Here is a 20,303-nt window from a genome sequence, read left to right on the forward strand (position 1 = left end):
AGGGACGGCAGATGCTGGAAACGTGACGAAACACAAAGTGCAGGTGTAACTCAGCGGGTCAGGCAGCAACAGTGGAGGACATGGATAGGCAACATTTCAGTCAGGTCCGTTCTTAATAATAATAATGTTTTGTTTATAGGGACAGTGCATATTAATTAACATTTGCATGTAAATATGCGAGTTTGTAGCTAATCAGTAGCTAATTTCCATCTCTAGTCCCAGGCAAAGGTAGGTGAAGTGTCTTGCCCAAGGACACAACGACAGTACACACTCCAAGCAGGATTCGAACCGGCCACCTTCAGGTTGCCAGCCAAACACTTAACCCATTGCGCCATCTGTCATCCTTCAGACTGATTGTAGTAGGGAGCTGGAAGAGAAGTGGGGCAGGACAAAGCCTGACAATTGATAGGTGGTTACTGAAGAGGGGGATGGGTGGACATAGGCTAGAGATGAAAAGGAGACAAGACAGTGAAGTTATTGAGGAGGGCGAGAGATAGCTGGAACCTTGAGGAAGATCATTGTATCTTCTCCATCCCAAAAGTCCTGGAGAGTAGCTAATGCTCCTTTGTTCAAGGGAAATAGGGATAGTTCGGGAAATTGTACACTGGCGAGCCTCATAGCAGTTGTAGGGCTTTATCCAAGGCAGGTCATCATACAAACTGTTTTGACATTGATGGAGGTGATCGGAGGGTAGGGCAGTGGATGTTGTCTACATGGAGTTTAGCAAGGCATGACAAGTTTGCCCATGGTAGGCTGACCCAGAATAAGATACATAGAATCCTTGGTGACTTAAGTAGGAAAGAACTGCAGATGCTGGTTTCAATCGAAGGTAGGCACAAAATGCTGGAGTAACTCAGCAGGGCAGGCAGCATCTTTGCAGAGAAGGAATGGGTGACATTTCGGGTCGAGACCCTTCTTCAGACTGATGAAGACTCCTTGGTGACTTGGTCCTTTTGATTCAGAACCATCTTACCCGGAGAAGAGGAGTGTGATGGCAACGTGTCATGTTGGATGGAGGTCTGTAACCATTGACGACACACAAATGAGTGAAGTTGCAAATAGGGAAGAAAGCAATCAAATACAATGGGATATAAATGTGTTACAGGAATGACCGATGGAGTTTATTCCAAGTGTGTGTTGCACAATGCAATGAAAACAGGACAGGGATAGGAAATAAATGGTAATTAATATACATAAGGCTATTGCAGAATATTACAAAATGGAATATGTGAAATGAAATTATCCAGATGTTTGTTTAAATTCCAGTTTTTATTAGAAAAAGTAACTGGTCCAGCTCTGCTTCATTTCAGTTCCCACACCACTCTGTACAAAACCTGATAAGTAAAAAGGATCCCAGGTTTATATAATGGAATCAAATCCGCAAACAGCAAACTGAGACACATTGGATGCGTTAGTAGACTTCTCAATCGGGTAAACTTCAACAGGTAATTTTTAAAATACAAGTTACAGAAATTAACAATCGAGTGCTTATATTTGTCGCTTGCAAGTGTTCGGTGAGAGGCTGCATTTAAGTAAGTGTGTAGATATTACATGGTGATCCACTGGTCAATACTTCAATACCACACACCACATGCTATCAGCGTCAAATGCTGAGCCATATACTGGCTTGGTTCACTAGTCAGGCAAGTCTCAGCAACTTCACACACCTTTACAGGCAAGGTCTCTCACCCTGAGGCAAGAGAACTTTCCCTTGTGTGTCAGGAAACAGGTCTCACGGTTCTCATGATTCAGTCTCTGGCAGCGTATTGAACATAATTCAGTGGCTGCACTTCTAACATTAAAATGGTGACTTCATTAGATTTAAAGCACCGAGACAGAATGTGAAGCATGTTGAATGAATGCAAATCATTCCTTCAGACTATATCTTGAACTAATGAGATATGCTTGTCTCACGAGTTAACCAACCTTGTTTCACTAACTAACAACCAAGACGTTATGGCTGAGATCAACACAAGATTAAAATTGTGATGGCAGTCTAGTTCATTAGCTTACATTTCCCTTCTCCCAAATGAGTCTGCAACACTTGGACCCTGTTGAAGCAAGCAACAGAAGTCAAGATCCTGACTAACTATTTATCCCAAAAGCAGTGGATATTTGGAGTCCCATTGCCGACTCCAGGTACCAGCACACACAGAGGTCAAATCAAACTACATGGGCAATTTGGAAGGAAATTCTCCTTTTCCAAACATGGTTGTAAAGGCCGCTGGATGCCTGTAACGCTGAAACTGCTAGCTCAGAAACACGAGTTGAAACGAAGCAGAGAATTGTTCAGAATCTCAATTGGATGTTAAAAGCCATTGAAAAGAGACAGGCTGGCAAAATACGCTGCCATAGGTAGCTTGGATACGCCTCAGTCCACAATATGTTTTGGCCAGAGAATACGTTTTTCCGACTTTACTACAAATTTCCTCTGTGCAAATTTCTCTCTTGCGAGTATACTTTGTGGAAATCAATACAAATAGGACAAAATCATTCAGAAAAGAGGTGACCACAAGCCGATACCAATCAGATGTAAAGCTTTAGACCAGGGGAAGTTTCTTGGTGGTTGTACAAGGATAGTTGGACGGGGCTCTGGTTAATAACTGCAATCACATGGTCCAGTTAGTTACAGCAGTGATCTCAGTGATGGGAGTGAACCGTATCCTTTTTATCACGACCAAAGCCTCACTTCTGTTGCATCTCCTCATTATCTCTAACATTATTTTGGATTTCGGTATCTGCCATCTCATTTGTCCCTCCTCCAAACTTCAAATAATCGAGCCTGTCTATGAAACAATTAAAGTGTGACAGACACTTGCCAATTCTTCTTGCTGACTATTGTGCTGGTTTGCCAAGATAATGATACTCACCACTGATACATGAGACACTTTTGCGACGATGTTAATACTGTACAAGGAGTTTCACTGCACACACTAATGTGAAGCTGGGCCGACTTAGACCATGCAGAAAGCTGTAGGCTTCCAGCAGGAGGTTGAAGGACAGCACCGGATATCAGCCCTATCACGTGTAAAACTGGCTGGGCTTTGCCTTTGAAAATGACAGCATTTGGCTGATACAAACCAACATGTTACAAAGCACAATGGAAATTATTAAAGAACATGGCCACAAGATTTGCCAAATATACAAATGGAATTTTGTTTTTGGTACTGACGCCTGATTGAAGAAGCAGGCCTTCACACTTACAATGGACAGAATACAGTCACCGAGAGACCACAGCTTCCCCAAACCACGTAGACTAGCAAATGCTGTATTAATTACACTTTAGCATGGGGTTGTTTCATTGGAGACATTCACTTTAATTTACATCAGTCACATCTGATCCAGTTAAGATGTGATGCTACATGGACATTGGAAAAGAATTAGCAGACAGCAGCATTAATTTTAAAATTAAGTTTTATAAACCTGTTCTTTTGAAAGTTTCACAATCCCACAAGTTTTATCCATCAGAAATGTTTGCAGGCAGACAACCCAGAGAGCTTGCAAGGTTAGGTACTTGTCCAAGTGCCCTGATATTGGACAAAATAAATCTGTACAGACAGGGTTTGTTTATACAATAACATACCCAGTCATAGATTTGCAATCTTCTCAAAGACTGAAAATAAACAGGTCGAATCAGCAATTAAATTATTAATATTCCACAATGCAAACCATGAATAGTTTTTTTTAAATAAATGCTCCACAGTTATAGCTAACTATCAAATGGAACATATTCATTAAAAAAATAACAGCCGCCATCTCCCTGGAAAGCCGATCACTGCCGAGGAATTCCATCCAAGTGTGGAAAAGGGGATGCTCAGGAAAACTCCAGCCAAAAACTTCAGAAAACATTCTGAATGTAGAAACATGACAGCAAAGGAAACACAGTCCACGTCACAACTGAAGATTAGACAATCTGCCCACTAAAAGGACATCAGTTCAGTCAAACAAATCAACTGCATCTGGGCCACTCTACAACCCATGTTGGATCATTTTAAACGGCAAGACTTTCCAAATCTGATAGAATTTTATTTAATATAAATAACCCCTGATATAGTGACCTACATGGTGCTGTTCCTCCGTTACAAAGTTCAAACCATGTCCGCAAAAACACAAAGGTGAAATGCAACCAGATACAACTTGCAGAAAATTGTCAAAAAGACTTTTCAAAAGATCACGTATATTAAACTTATTCATACTAATCACATCTTAATCAGTAAGTCGCATACCTAATGTTTGTCTTTTCATTTACAGTTTAAGCCCATCATCAATGTTACCAATTAATTACAGCAAAGCAAATTAAAATGCACTTGGATGATTCTAATATCCAAATTCATAACATCACATTCCCAGCAGCAAGTTTGGTTCCAGTGGTGAAAACAGAACAAAGTGAAGAAAAGTAGGTGAGGCATGGTGGAAGTGGCTGGACAGTGTTGCCACGATATCTATGGCTCAATACTGAACCACTGTCAATCTTCAGAAATATACCACCACTTTACAAAAACAGCTGACAGGGACCACCGATGTTCCAAAAGGAAGCTTACATACAGCACTGCTTACACTCTGTAACCAAAATGCTTTACAAAACATTAGGGGCTTTCACATTAGTCAGATCTCTTTTCAAAGAACTGATTTGGAGCTTAACCCCCCCCCCTCCCCCCCCCCACAAAGTAACTATAACGTTATGAAGCTACTGGATAGTGCTGTCCCTAGTTTGCTGTTTAAAGTAAACCCATGTGGTCTAAACAATAAGATAAACTGTAACCTGAAATAAATTGTAGAAAACTGTCGAGTGAAAAGATTTTTACGGTCCAAGTACATGAAGTGTACACATACTAGTCACATCTTCATCAGTAACTCACACGCTAATGCCTTTCCTTTTCTTTTTAAGCCCATCATCAATGTTACCAATTAATTACAGCAAAGCAAATTAAAGCGTACTTAGATCTTTTTTTTGTGATTTTTAAATATCTGATTGGAGCATTAAATGTCTCCCACAACACAACTTGTGGCCTCTGCAAAATTCTTTAACCCGTGGACTCCCAACATATTTGAAAAGGTGTTTAAATAAACAGCAGTAAATGAAGATCAGAACAGTGCGCAAAAGGTTTCAGTCAAGTGACAAAGTAATAAAAGCGGTTGTGACCAGATACTTTTCAAACTCCTTATCCAATGCTGAATGGTGGTGGCTAGACAACCCTTCGGACTTCAAAAAATCTCTTCAGATAGTAGATCTGTCCAAGCGTCATAGCAACTAATACCAGAGCTTCAAAGAAAGACCACAGGACCACTCTGCTGTTTGTGTTGTCATTGACTGCAGAAAAAACAGAAACAACACGGATCAGGCACAAGAGTCAGAAAATCACATTAAGATACACACAAAAAGCTGCACTAACTCAACGGGACAGGCAGCATCTCTGGAGAGAAGGAATGGGTGACGTTTCTGGTCGAGATCCTACTTTAGACTGCTTAGGTACAAGGGAAATGAGACATATAGACAATAATGTGGAGAAATAAAGAACATTAAACAGACTGCTCATTGGGTTCTATATCAATGTCAGATTATGTTGATTATTCTCATTTAAAAAAAAAAAGTGCTGGATTAACTCAGCAGGACCGACAGCATCTCTGGAGAACATAGATAAGTGACGTTTCAAGGGTGGGGTCCTTCAGACAAAGTGGGGGGGGGGGGGGGGGGGGGGGCGGGGAGAAAGTTGGACAAGAGAGCTGTGGGCAGGGAAGAGCCTGGCAAGTGACAGTTGAATTCAGGTGGGGGGAAGCATTGGGAGATGGTGGGGGAGAAGTCAGTGTCCCGGGACACAAAGTGCTGGAGACCGTGAATCGTTGACGCCTCTGTGTCAGGACACTTCTGTCTGACCTGCCGAATTACTCCAGCACGTTGTGTTTCTTTAGCATAAAGTAGCATCTGCAGTGCTTTGTTTTTACATTTTGTATGCGCATGAAGTGTTCTGATCGTTTTTCCTGTCTATGCCTCCCATAAGTTTATACACCTCGAGTTCCCCTCAATCTCTGGCGTTTGAAAGGAAACAATTCAAGTCCGAACAACCTCTCCCTGTAGCTAACACTTCCTAATCCAGACACCATTCTGATAAACCTCCTCTGCATCCTTTCCAAACCCCCCATCTCCTATCTGCAATGGGTCAAGAACTACACACAATGCTCCAAATATGGCCTAACAAAAATCCTACAAAGCTGAATATGACTTGCTGCCTTTTATACTCAATGCCCCTACCGATGAAGGCGATTATACCACACACCCTCATTCACACTATCTATGTTTGATGCCACTTTCAGGACCCAAGATCCCTCTGTACATCAATGCCTTGCCATTAATTGTATACTTTCCCCATACATCCTAGCACATCTAACCTCTGGGGGAGGCTGCAGTTGCGCAGAAACGAGGCACAAAAGCAGCGATGTACTTACTCGCTCTGTGTATCCGCTCACGCACTTCCATGTACTCCTGTTCATGCTTTACCGCCGTCATGGCCACAGCAAGTTCGTTGATCATTTCTTCCAACTTGTTCTGGTGAGCTTTATGAACAAACAAGATCATTGTGAAAACTTTCTCATCGTGCCGTTACAATTGGTCCATTAAAGCCATTCCTTGCAGCAAACAGCCGATTTTCAGAAGCTCCAAAACATGCAGGTGTTATCTCAAAAATAATAAGCAAGGCCTTGCTTGAAAAAAATTCCAAACATTTGACAAATTTAAGTTTTGGGGGGGATTTTGTAAAGTTAAATAATAGGTTTAACCATAAGTAAGTTTCAATTCTATTGTACAATACAAATAGCCATGAAAATATCAGAATCTCTACTGAATGAACAATATGATTGCAATCTCCACCCCCCCCCCCCCTTCCCTCGGTCGCTCAAGATGGAAATGGAAACATTAATCACATGTTTAAGAAGGAGCTGCAGATGTTGGCAAATCGAAGGTAGACAAAAATGCTGGAGAAACTCAGCGGGTGCAGCAGCATCTATGGAGCGAAGGAAATAGGCAACGTTTCGGGCCTAAACCCTTCTTCAGACTGATGTGCGGGTGGAGGGGAGGCGGGAAGAAGAAAGGAAGAAGTGGAGCTAGAGGTCTGAGGGAGAGCTGAGACAGTTGGGACTACCTGAAATTAGAGAAGTCAATGTTCATACCGCTAGGGTACAAACTGCCCAAGCGAAATATGAGGTGCTGCTCCTCCAATTTCCAGTGGTCCTCACTCTGGCCGTGGAGGAGGCCCAGCTCAGAAAGGTCAGATTCGGAATGGGAGGGGGAGTTGAAGTGCTGAGCCACCGGGAGATCAGGTTGGTTATTGCGAACCGAGCGGAGGTGTTCGGCGAAGTGATCGCCAAGCCTACGCTTGGTCTCACCGATGTAGATTATCTAGAGCAGCGGATGCAATAGATGAGGTTGCAGGAGGTGCAGGTGAACCTCTGTCGTACCTGGAACGACTGCTTGGGTCCTTGAATGGAGTCAAGGGGGGAGGTAAAGCGACAAGTGTAGCATTTCCGGCGGTTGCAAGGGAAAGTGCCCGGAGAGGGAGTGGTTCGGGTGGGAAGGAACAAATTGACCAGGGAGTTACGGAAGGAACGGTCTCTGCGGAAAGCAGACAGGGGAGGAGATGGGAAGATGTGGCAAGTGGTGGGGTCACATTGGAGGTTGCAAAAATGACGGAGGATTATTTGTTGTATGTGACGGCTGATAGGGTGGAAGGCGAGGACAAGGGGGACTCTACCATTTTTACGAGTGGGGGGGATGGGGAGAGAGAGCAGTGTCACGGGGCATCGAAGAAACCCCAGTGAGAGCCTCATCTATGGTAGGAGAGGGGAATCCCCGTTCCCTGAAGAATGAGGACATCTCCGATGCCCTGGTGTGGAACACCTAATCCTGGGAGCAGATGCGGTGTACACGGAGGAATTGGGAGTAGGGAATGGAGTCCTTACAGGAAGCAGGGTGGGAAGAAGTGTAGTCCAGATAGCCATGGGAGTCAATAGGCTTATAGTGGATGTCGGGCAGAAGTCTATCACCTGGGATGGAGATAGTGAGGTCAAGAAATGGTAGGGAAGTGTCGGAAATGGTCCAGGTGTATTTGAGTGCCGAATGAAAGTTAGTGGTGAAATGGATCAAGTCGGTGAGTTGTGTGTGGGTGCAGGAGGTAGCACCCATGCAGTCATCGATGTAGCGGAGGTAGAGTTCAGGGATAGGGCCCAGGCACATCCCGTACAAGGATTGTTCAACGTACCCTACAAAGAGGCAGGCATAGCTAGGGCCCATGCATGTGCCCATAGCTACGCCTTGTATTTGGAGGAAATGGGAGGAGTCAAACGAAAAGTTATTAAGGGTAAGGACCAGCTCCGCTAGGCGGAGGAGAGCGCTATTTTGTCTGAAATAGGGATTGGTGGATTCTCCGGTCGAGGAAGAAACGGAGGGCTTTGAGGCACTCCTGGTGGGGGATGGAGGTGTAGAGTGACTGGACGTCCATATTGAAGATGAGGGGATGGGGGCTTAGAGAATGGAATTCCTGGAGACGACGGAGAGCGCGTGCGGTGTCTTGAACATAGGTAGAGAGGGATTTAACCGGGGGGGGGGGATAGGATGCAGTCGAGGTATGTGGAAATAAGTTCGGTAGGACACGAACAGGCAGAGACAATGGGTCAGCCAGGACAGTCAGGTTTGTGGATTTTGGGAAGAAGGTAAAATCGGGCCGTGCGGGGCTGGGGAACGTTGAGGTTGGAGGCTTGGGGGGGCAGGGAGCCGGAGTTGATGAAGTCAAACATCAATCACATTAATAACTTTAATCACATGTTCATTTTTCTAATAATGAGCAAAATAATGCCATTAATGTGACTGGTAAAGACTGTAGTAAAGATCTCTCATTTTAATGTTAAGAGCAATGACAATAAGTGAAAATTAAAAATAGTTTCTGACCCTAGAGTTGACTGTGATCTGCAAACATCTTTAGCTGTGATTAAAGACAAGCTAAGAAATAATCACAGCTGTTCACTTTGTAATTTTGCTGTAAAGCTTCCAACCTTGCCCATTTTCAAACTTCAACCAGTCACTGAGTTAGTATTGTTAGCATTCACAGCCAGCACAACACTGGGAACACGGTCAATTTCCTATTATCTAGGAGTAAATCATTCATCCACAGATGCGAACAGAGATTCCACAAGCTATTCGCATTCACTAGGAATTAAGGAAACCACATATCAAAAGGAAAGAGAGAGCAAAGAGGTGCATTGAAAAGGTTTACAGGTTGACGTACCATCCCAAGTATTGGGATGGTACGTCCCATCACCTGAAGGGAAGGGTAAACAGAAGGGCACGGGATAAATAAAGGTGCAAAGTAAAGGAACAGATAGGCACAAATGGTCAATGAATAAGAAACAAAGTGTATCAATATTATACACGTGCCTCAGGCTTTCACGAGTGCAGTTAGAGATTTGCACCGACAGATAGACCAGACACAGCTGCCAGCTGTCCAGGGCCCACGAGGACGACTTGCACAGTGTTATGAGTCGTAGACCCATTAATAGTTTACAGAGACATACAGCATGGCAGTGGGCCTTTCAGCCCAGCATATACACAACAATCAGTGGACACCCAGCTACATTAACTCCATTTTCCATTACTTGGCCTGCAGCGCTCAATGCCATGGCAATTCATCCTCATCTACAGAGCTCTTAAACACTGCTGGGAACTCTCTCTACCACATTCTCTAGCTGTGCATCCCAGTTCTCACTAGGTGACGATGTTCTCCCTCAAACCCCTTCCAAATCTCTTACCCATTACCCCTAAACCTACTTCTTTGATCAAGGGAAAGGATTCTGGCAGTGTACCCATCTCTCTATCCCACATCATTTTGCACACTCAATCGCGTTGGTTCAGATGCAGCAATCCCCCACCCGTGAAATCAGACTGCGCCTCTCCTCATAACCACGTAGCTCCATCCAGGCTCCGCCCCAGTGAATTGCCTCTGCACTCTCTCCAGTACTATCACATCCTTCCTATAGTGTGGTGACCAGAGCTGCACACAGTACTCCACCAAGATCTTATCAAGGTTATACAAGACTGAACATAACTTTATAGCTACTGAGGGGCAGTACTCTGTATGCCTTGCTTACTATGCTACCTACCTGCACTGCCACTTCCAAGGATCATTAGACTGGCACTCCAAGATCCCTTTGCTCATCCACACAGCCCGAGCCTAAGAATCATGATGTGTGCCCAAGCATAATTTCCCAACCACTGACGTTACAGATCTCCTGTTACCAGGCTTTTCCTTCTCCCTGCTACCTTTCTTGAAAAGGGAGATCACATTCGTGTCCAGCAAAGATTTAAAAATCTCAGCCAGAGCCCCAGTAACCCCTTCCTTTGAAAAGAGGAACTACATTTGTTATGTAACAGTGACAACAGAGATAGCTGTATGAAACCTAAGGATTAATGTACATGTAAAAGGTTTTTAAACAAAAAGGAAAAGTAAAGACCACAATGAAACAGTGAAATCAATGACTTTTTGCAAGCGGTAGGTTATTAACCATTTTCTATATTTTGAAGCCCTGACCCAAATCTTACAGCATGAGTACTCTGAACCTTGCATCATGAAACAGCTCGAATGAACCAGTTTGTTCCACTTCTCCCATGTAACCTAAATGAAGTCTTAAAGAAAAGTTTTTTTAATTTTTGTTCAATCTGTGGGCCAAAAAGACGCTGAAGTGTAAATAACTTACAAGTTGCCCACAGATTTACATTCATTATGTTCGCCCAATTGTACTTGAACCCCTCTTACACACTCTAGCTGACATAGAACCATTTTCTACCACAGAAGAGAAGTAGAAATCAAGTAGAAACACAGACTTAATTGTTATACTCCAATAAAAAACATTCCGCATTTAAAATAGATCTCTGTCACTGCTAAACAAAGCAGTCAATTGTTACAAGAACTCAACTGGTGCACTAACATCCTTTAGCAAGGTTTTTAGACACCCCCTGATCCACATTTATATGACTCCCACCTCATATTAATGGGACATAAATGAAATATCAGAAATCACCACTAATTAAAGCAAAGATTAGATGGAATGTAAAATTTATAAAATGTCAGTAGGAACTTGATCCAGAAAATACTATTTTGGAATAATTTGCTGCCATGTAGTTATTAGTATTGGTTTATTATTCCCACGTGTACCGAGACCCAACAAAAGACTATCCAACCAAATCATACCATAGGGTTTAGGGCAAGGGTCGGCAACCTACGGCCCACGGGCCAGATTTGGCTCATAACCCAAAATCATACTGCCCGCATGCGTATTTTTTTCCAATTAGTTTTAGCGACCTGGGTGCTACAGCCAGTCCCGGGGACGCGAGCTGATCTGGGAACTGCAGCCAGTCCAGGGGCACGCGAGGGACCTGGGAACTGCAGAAAGCTAATTGAAGAACACATGAAAACTAATGCGAAAAACAACACCAAGTGTCACACTATGGTGCTAGATGCAGGAAGATTGTTCCCGATGTTAGGGAAGTCCAGGACAAGGGATCACAACTTAAGGATAAGGGGGAAATCCTTTAAAACCGAGATGAGAAGAACTTTTTTCACACAGAGAGTGGTGAATCTCTGGAACTCTCTGCCACAGAGGGTAGTTGAGGCCAGTTCATTGGCTATATTTAAGAGGGAGTTAGATGTGGCCCTTGTGGCTAAGGGGATCAGGGGGTATGGAGAGAAGGCAGGTACGGGATACTGAGTTGGATGATCAGCCATGATCATATTGAATGGCGGTGCAGGCTCGAAGGGCCGAATGGCCTACTCCTGCACCTAATTTCTATGTTTCTATGTGGCCCGCCATCCGCTCACAGACATGACACTTATGCAGAACATGGTTGCCGACTGCTGGTTTAGGGCAATGAGAGGCCCTGTTCAAATGTTAAGGCTATCCCTCTGCCCAAGACTACTCAAGTATCACAATCACTTTCTTCATATCAATATTCAGTTGCCCTTGAAAACTTAACATTTATGAATTCCACAGAATACAATTTGCATTGCCTCCCTTTGTCCTTTAGCACTGGGCTCGGGGTCATTCTATAAACTTGTACAGTCCTCTCTCCTGGGGCAATACACCTTTGGATTGGATGGTACTCCAGACCCAACACTAACTTTACAAAAAACTACTGGTGAGGTTGCAAGATCCCCTGAATATCAAGGTTAGTTTTCCAATTGCCTTTCATTTCCGTTTCAAGTCGCCCATCCTATAGAGAATAGATGCAGGAGTAGGTCATTCGGCCCTTTAAGCCAGCACCACCATTCAATGTGATCATGACCATATATCAATGAGGATAGACAGGAAGTAGCTTGAGTGAAGGATAAACAGACTAGTTGGGCTGAAAGGCCTGTTCAAGTTTCTAATAACTTGAGCTGCTCTTAAGTCTCTGGAGATCAAGGCAGAGGCAGGCATCCACAAGGGTGAGATCTTGGAACCCTGCAGAGAGATTTGCAGTGACTCAGCTGACTGAACCTTTTCCTTTCTTAACTTTTCCTCCAATGATAATATTGAAATTGCTGCAATAGAACTAAATTTGGGAAGAAATTTCTCCAGTTTAAGCTGACAATCTGCAAAGAAAATCCAAGCGTTGAAAAAACAAATGTGTACAGCTGTAATCTAGAATGACCCTATTTAATACGATAAATATCCCTTGCCCGCCCACCACTATTGGAGGCAAGAGCACTCAATACCCCACCCCGCCATGATGGTCGTGGAATCGCACCTTCTGTCTCCATGTCGTGTCCTTTCGGTGCCTCTCCAATGTCAATAGTGAACATGACTATTTTGGGCGTCATGGTAGACATCCTGTTACTGAAACAGAACTTGTATGTTCCATCCATGTGTGCAGCAAAGGTGTACTTCCCACTGGACTCCCGGTCCCCCTTATAGATATTTTTTCCGTCTGGTCCAGTAATCTGCGGGAAACAAAAACAAATTTAATGAAGTTCTGGCAAGTGTAAACTCGGAATGCAGATGATAGTCGCACTTACATTAACCGACCAACAAATTAGCAAACGGAGACCATCTGTAAATAACCATGATCTCTTCCGCAGCATGGAATCACCTTTCACCTAACTAGCCAGCTCAATTGCAGCTCCCTCACTGGTCCATTAGCTAAAATCAGAGCCTTCGATTATGGCTACAGCTCGGCATCAATGGGGATTATACCATGGGCCTTACAATATCAGAAGAAAATAAGTGAATGCAGTGAAAAGGAACTTTCTGCAACAACCAAATCACTTGAAAATGTCACGGCTGCAGTTATGTTTAGAACTTGAAAAGTTGATGTGAAAATCTGATCAATATGAAGTCTTTAAATCAAGCCACCAAAACCCCACATTGTTGCCCAAACTTATTTTCTCAAAGACATCCAAACTGCAAAAGGCACAGGCAAGAAATCTTCAAGTGTGTTCTCGGGTACTGACATTGGAAGTCACTATAGCCCTGCAGCCTATCAGCAGGGCAATAGATTGCCCACCATCAGAATCCAGGTGTGCCGTGCACTGGTCAGAATGGAGGGACTACCAGCTGAAGTCTAGCCTTCTGAGTTCCCTTAGCTATCTTCTCAGTGTGCTGTGGCACTCTATATGCAAGTAGGTAGAAACAAAGAACTGCAGAAAGAAAGTAAAGAAAGCGAATGGCATGTTGGCTTTCATAGCAAGAGGATTTGAGTATAGGAGCAGGAAGGTTCTACTGCAGTTGTATAGGGTCTTGGTGAGACCACACCTGGAGTATTGCGTGCAGTTTTGGTCTCCAAATCTGAGGAAGGACATTATTGCCATAGAGGGAGTGCAGAGAAGGTTCACCAGACTGATTCCTGGGATGTCAGGACTGTCTTATGAAGAAAGACTGGATAGACTCAGCTTGTACTCGCTAGAATTTAGGAGATTGAGAGGGAATCTTATAGAAACTTACAAAATTCTTAAGGGGTTGGACAGGCTAGATGCAGGAAGATTGTTCCCGATGTTGGGGAAGTCCAGGACAAGGGGTCACAGCTTAAGGATAAGGGGGAAATCCTTTAAAACCGAGATGAGGAGAACTTTTTTCACACAGAGAGTGGTGAATCTCTGGAACTCTCTGCCACAGAGGGTAGTTGAGGCCAGTTCATTGGCTATATTTAAGAGGGAGTTAGATGTGGCCCTTGTGGCCAAGAGGATCAGAGGGTATGGAGAGAAGGCAGGTACGGGATACTGAGTTGGATGATCAGCCATGATCATATTAAATGGCGGTGCAGGCTCGAAGGGCCGAATGGCCTACTCCTGCACCTAATTTCTATGTTTCTATGCAGATGTTGGTGAATATACAAAAGGACACAAAGTGCTAGAGTAACTCAGCAGGTCAGGCAGCATTCCTTAAGAACATGGATAGGTGACATTTCGGGTCAAGACCATGCATGTTTCTTGATCTGCAATGTCATGGTTTCCCAAACCTCATAGAAGCCTTTATTGCTCCAGTCATCATCTTGAACACAGCCCCACATGAACTGACATAGTAACAGAAGGAAGTTACTATGGATTCACTTCTGTACCACAATTAATAGTTTTTCACTGTCAACCTTTTACTCCATCTGTGCACACTGAAATTACATTACCCAAAGTGTCTAGATGCTGCCAAATAAATGTGGACATTTGAGTGTACAGTGAAGCAAAAGGGAAGACTTGGAATCTTTTATGCAGCAAGTAGCCACGATTTAGAGCAATATCAAAAGGGTTGTCAAAGCAGATTACTGTAACTACTTTCATAAGATAATGGGAATAGTGCGCGGCTGTGGCGAAAGCAATGTGGAGTTACACCAAGCAAACAGCTGTCAAAGCCACACATCACAGAATTAGCAAGTTAGACAGCAACTGTGAAGTGCGTGGACTGAGAAAATTTTGATTCTGTTCAGATCCATAGAGAAGTCAATGGTTCATACCACTGGGGTGTAAACTACCAGGGGTCTCGACCCGAAACGTCACCTATTCCTTCGCTCCATAGATGCTGCCTCACCCGCCGAGTTTCTCCAGCATTTTATCCACCTTCAAGCAAAATATGAAGTGCTGTTCCTCCAATTTGCGCTGGGCCTCACTCTAACAATGAAGGAGGCCCAGGGCAGAAAGGTCAGATTGGGAATGGGAGGGGGAATTAAAGTGCTGAGGCACCGGAGACCAGGTAGGTTAAAACAGACTGAGCGGAGGTGTTCAGTGAAACGATCGCCGAGCCTGCGCTTGGTCTCACAGATGTAGAGAAGTTGACAAATGGAACAGCGGATAGAGTAGATGAGGTTGCAGGAGGTGCTAGTGAACCTCTGCCGCACCTGGACTCTCCACCAGCGACTCTGCTGACCCTCGCCACTCCAACGCTCACCATCAAGCCGCAGCCGTCGCCTTACCAGAGTCCCAGGCTCAGCACCGGGCCCAAAATCTCCACGATGCAGATTCCCACACCACGGGGCCTGAATGTGCTGGGTCTTACTGTCCCCCGCCCCCCCCCAACTATAGGAAACCTCAGTGGGGGTTCCACTGGGTCTTCCCCTTTTAGTCAGGTGACCCCAGCAACACCCCACCATTACAATAGTCCTCATGTCCCCCTGCTCTCTGAACACCCACCACCACCACTACCCCCTCTCCCGTCTCCAACTGACCTCCTCCTCTTGGACTCCCCCAGATGGCCCTCTACCTTCTTTAGATCTTTTCATTTCCAACTGCCGGTGGGACATCAACCGCCTCAAATTTCCACTCCCCTTACTCACACTAACCTCTCCCCCCTTGAACGTACAGCCTTCCACTAACTGCAGTGACCCTGACTGGATAATCAAACCTGCCGACAAGGGAGGTGCCATGGTAGTCTGGTGCACTGACCTCCACCGGACTGAGGCCAGGTGACAACTTTCCTACTTTTATCCTTGGACCATGACCCCACAAACGTGCACCAGGCCTTAATCTTATACACCATAACTGATTTCATCACTTCTGGCTGTCTAAAGCCTCCAACCTTATCATTCCCAAACCCTGCGCCGCCCGATTTTATCTTCTCCCCAAAATCCACAAACAGAACTGTCCTGGCAGACCCATACTTTTTGCTTGTTCATGTCCCAACAAATTAACTTCCAAATACCTCGACTACATCCTATCCCCCCCCCCCCCCCCTAGGTCCAATCCCTACCTACCTATGTCCAAAACACCTCAAATGCTATTTGTCTCTTCAATGACTTATGTTTTCCAGGCCCCCACTCCCTCATCATTACTATTGATGTCCAGCCACTCTACTCCTCCATCCTCCACCAGGAGGATTTTAAAGCCCTCCATTTCTTCCTCGACCGCAGAACCAGCCAAATTCCATCCACTAACACTCTCTTCTGCCAAGCAAAGCTGGTCCTCACCCTCAACAACTTCTCCTTTGACTCCTCCCACTTCCTCAAAATCCAAGGAGTAGCTATGGGCACTCGCATGGCCCTAGCTCTGCCTGCCTCTTTGTAGGGTACGTTGAACAATCCCCGTTCCAGGCGTACACTTGCCCTATCCCCAAACTCTACCTCCGCTACATTGACAACTGCATTGGTGCTACCTCCTGCACCATTCAGAACTCACTGACATCAACTTCACCACAAATTTCCATCCTGCACTCAAATTCACTTGGACCATACTAGACATTTTGCTACCTTTTCTAAATCTCACCGTCTCCATCACAGGAAACAGACTATTGACCGACATCTACTACAAACCTATAATTCCCATAGCTATCTTGACTACACTTCTTCCCACCCTGCTTCCTGTAAAGACTCTATCCCCTATTCCCAATTCCTCTGTCCACGCCACATCTGCACCCAAAATGAGGTGTTCCATACCAGGGCAACGATATCCTCATTCTTTAGGAAACGGGGGTTTCCCTCTTCCATTGTAGATGAGGCTCTCACTAGGGTCTCCTCGATATCCCGCAGCTCCGCTCTTACTCCCCTCATTCGTAACAAGGACAGAGCCCCCCTTGTCCTCACCTTCCACCCCATCAACCATCGCATACAGCATATAATCCTCCAACATTTTTGCCACCTCCAACGGGATCTCACTACTTGCCACATCTTCCCATCTCCGCCCCTTCCTGCTTTCCGCAGAGACCGTTCCCTCTGAAACATCCTGGTCAACTCGTCCCTTCCCACCCAACCACCTCCCCTGCAACCACACGAGATGCAACACCTGTCTCTTTACCTCCCCCCTTGACTCATCCAAGGTCCCAAACAGTCTTTCCAGGTGATGCAAAGGTTCACTTGCACCTCCTCCAACCTCATCTACTGTATCCGCTGTTCCAGGTGTCAACTTCTCGACATCAGCAAGACCAAGCGCAGGCTCGGCGATCGTTTCACTGAACACCTCCGCTCAGTCCGTCTTAACCTACCTGATCTCACGGTGGCTCAGCACTTCAACTCCCCCTTCCATTCCCAATCTGACCTTTCTGTCCTGGGCCTCCTCCATTGTCAGAGTGAGGCCCAGTGCAAATTGGAGGAACAGCGGTATGAACATTCAGATAATTGCCTTCTCTCTCTCCATCCATTCCCAGTTCTCCCACCAGTCTTACTGACTCTGACTACATTCTCTTTGTCCCCCTCACCCCTGACATCAGTCTGAAGGATCTCGACCTGAAACGTTGCCTGTTCCTTCTATCCAGAGATGCTGCCTCACCTGCTGAGCTACTCCAGCATTTTGTGTCTACCTTTGCTTTAAACCAGCATCTGCAGTTTTTTCTTACACACGGATCCATAGAAGATCCTATTCCCTCCACAGATGCTCTCAGTCCTGCTGAATTACTGCAACACTTTAGGTTATTTTTGCTCAAGATTCCAGGATACAAAGTCCCTTGTATTTCCACATAACAGTGTTATTACTGCCTCGAAGGTAGACAAAATTGCTGGAGAAACTCAGTGGGTGCGGCAGCATCTATGGAGCGAAGGAAATAGGCAACATTTCGGGCCGAAACCCTTCTTCAGTGTTATTAATGCCTCTATTGGTACTGTACAATCCAGATTTCATCCATATTGGGAACAGAATGTTCAACTTAAAAATGGAGTCTAGGCATTTGTCCAAAAAATCCTGACTACAAAAATTACTTCACATGAGCTTCACTCTACATCACTACAGGAAATTCTTTTCCCAACCCCAAACACTAGATTTCAGAAACCGACTTAACTCAGCTGTAAATAATCTAGGCTTTTGTCTACATTTAATCTTACATTTAAGATTAAAATGTGGGAAAGTTTTGCAGGGTTTGTCCACTGCAGTTAAGGAATACCGAACCTGTAACCGCATTAACACGCGTAAAACTGAAATTAAGATAAATAATGCCCTGTAGTTCACCGCCTTTGCTCGATTTGTCTTTGATAAAGGCTCTACAAAAGGCCAATACTTTATTCTTTTAACAACTTAGATTTGTGTAGTCGTTTACTCCATGATTAAGTCAAAATGTAAAGTTCTGTAGCCGAATAGATGTGTCTATAATTTAGAGGTCCTCTCAATACTATCTCGACAAAATCCACGTATCTTTACATGTTAACTCTTCACCACCCAGAGAACACGATAACGAACCATTCTTCCATTATTTGATAGTTATTTTTGTATGTCCTTGATCTTTGTATGGAGAAACAAAAGGGTGGCGGGGCTCTTTCTATCACTCCGTCTTGTGATGACGAGTCGTATAGAACACCACTTTACAATAACTTAACCAAATTACGCTGAATAGGTCACGGTTACTTCCTTTGTCAAACTCAGTTTGTACGCTTGTGGGAATAAGTAATGAGGGAGATAACTGCGAACACCCGGTCACCGACATTTCCCCCGACCCTCGCTGCCCGAAGCCGCCGACACGCCGTTGAGCAACAGGGCCGGGCGTGGGCCGCCCTCCGACCGCTGCGGCCGGCGGTGTGGTCCCGTTGGGCGGCCGGGCGGGAGTCAGAGCCCCAGGCCGGACTGAGAACCGGCTTCCCCGCGATGGGCCGCACCGACCCCCGCCTGCCTGTCTGTCTGCCTGTCTGCGGCCTAGCGCGACCGGCCACTCGCCTACCTCCACGTCGATGTCCAGGAAGCCGCCCTCGGCCACCTCGAAGATCAGCCCCATCTTGGTGCCTGACGTGACCTTCTCGAAGAAGCACTCCTCGGCGTGAGCGTCGATGCTGACGAAGTAGGCGGAGGCGCCGCACAGGTAGGAGAGGAGGCCGAGCAGCACCGAGCTCTCGCCGAGCGTCAACATCTTCCCCGCGGCCTGTCCGCGCCGCCCGCACTGCGCCTGCGCGCCCGCCGCCTGCCACCTCACACCGCCGCCGTCGCCGCCGCACTACGCCTGCGCGCCCCAGCCCATCCGCACTGCGCCTGCGCGCCCTGGACCCACCCCCCCACCGCCACCGCCCGCACTGCGCCTGCGCGCCCCTGGTCGCCCGCACTGCGCCTGCGCGCCCCTGGTCGCCCGCGTCAAGGTGGGACAAGTCAAGGGCCTGACCAAAGATCCTAGAGTAGCCCACTTGGCCGTCATTTGCGCGTCACGCAGATTTTGTACATCACAAGATCCCGCGACGCCGCGCGTCACTGCCTATGTCGTGCGTCGTGACGCGTAAATGATGTCGCGTAATTTACGCGCAAATGACGGCCAAGTGGGACATGCCCTTAACCCTAATTTTTCCCTCTCTCCATCCCTCCCCCACCCTAATTCTCCGACCAGTTTCACTGTCGTGATTAAAGTTTATCTTTGTGTGCCTCGTTGTCAACTCCCCCTCGACTAACAATGATCTATTCTACATTTAGAAGTTAGACATAAAATGCTGGAGTAACTCAGCGGGACAGGCAGCATCTCTGGAGAGAAGGAATAGATCGTGATCGAAAAAAAAATCAAGTTCAGTCTGAGGAGTTGGAGTGAAGGCGGGCACTGGGACCCTGCGCCCCCACCCGGGTACGGCGCATGCGCCCCCATCCGCGGTGACTTGGCGCTCGGAGCGGACGCGGTGGGGAGAGGGTGTGTGGCGGCTCCCGGGCGGTTGGGGCGCTGTCGGGCAAAATTATACGGACCACAGATTGTATACGGACGGTGGCTGAGGGGAGGGAGCGAGTGAGCGGGAGGGCGGCAGCAGACAGTGTCCCGGGGAGTGGCGGCCGCTGGAGGGGGAGGGGGCAACAGACAGGCCGGGGCGGGAGGGCGCACAGTGAGTGGGAAGGGGAGACGTGACCGAGGCCGGAGGAAGAAGCAAAACAAGTTTCAAGACAGGAAAGTTCTGGAAAGAAAACACAAAGAGAGAGAGG

At 46.0% G+C, this 20,303-nt stretch overlaps 1 protein-coding gene across 1 annotated transcript; it reads right to left on the reverse strand.

Moving 5' to 3' along the window:
- Positions 1–1,250: 1,250 nt before the first annotated feature.
- Positions 1,251–19,326, reverse strand: tmed2 (transmembrane p24 trafficking protein 2). The gene is made up of 4 exons (XM_055655474.1): positions 19,078–19,326; positions 12,770–12,962; positions 6,445–6,552; positions 1,251–5,311 (listed from the first exon to the last, which is right to left on the reverse strand). Exons 1-4 carry the CDS (start codon positions 19,261–19,263, stop codon positions 5,187–5,189), a joined length of 612 nt encoding a protein of 203 aa, XP_055511449.1. The 5' UTR covers positions 19,264–19,326; the 3' UTR covers positions 1,251–5,186.
- Between the last annotated feature and the right edge of the window lie 977 nt (positions 19,327–20,303).

The sequence above is a fragment of the Leucoraja erinacea genome, chromosome 25, assembly GCF_028641065.1.
Source record: "Leucoraja erinacea ecotype New England chromosome 25, Leri_hhj_1, whole genome shotgun sequence".
Lineage (NCBI taxonomy): Eukaryota > Metazoa > Chordata > Chondrichthyes > Rajiformes > Rajidae > Leucoraja > Leucoraja erinaceus.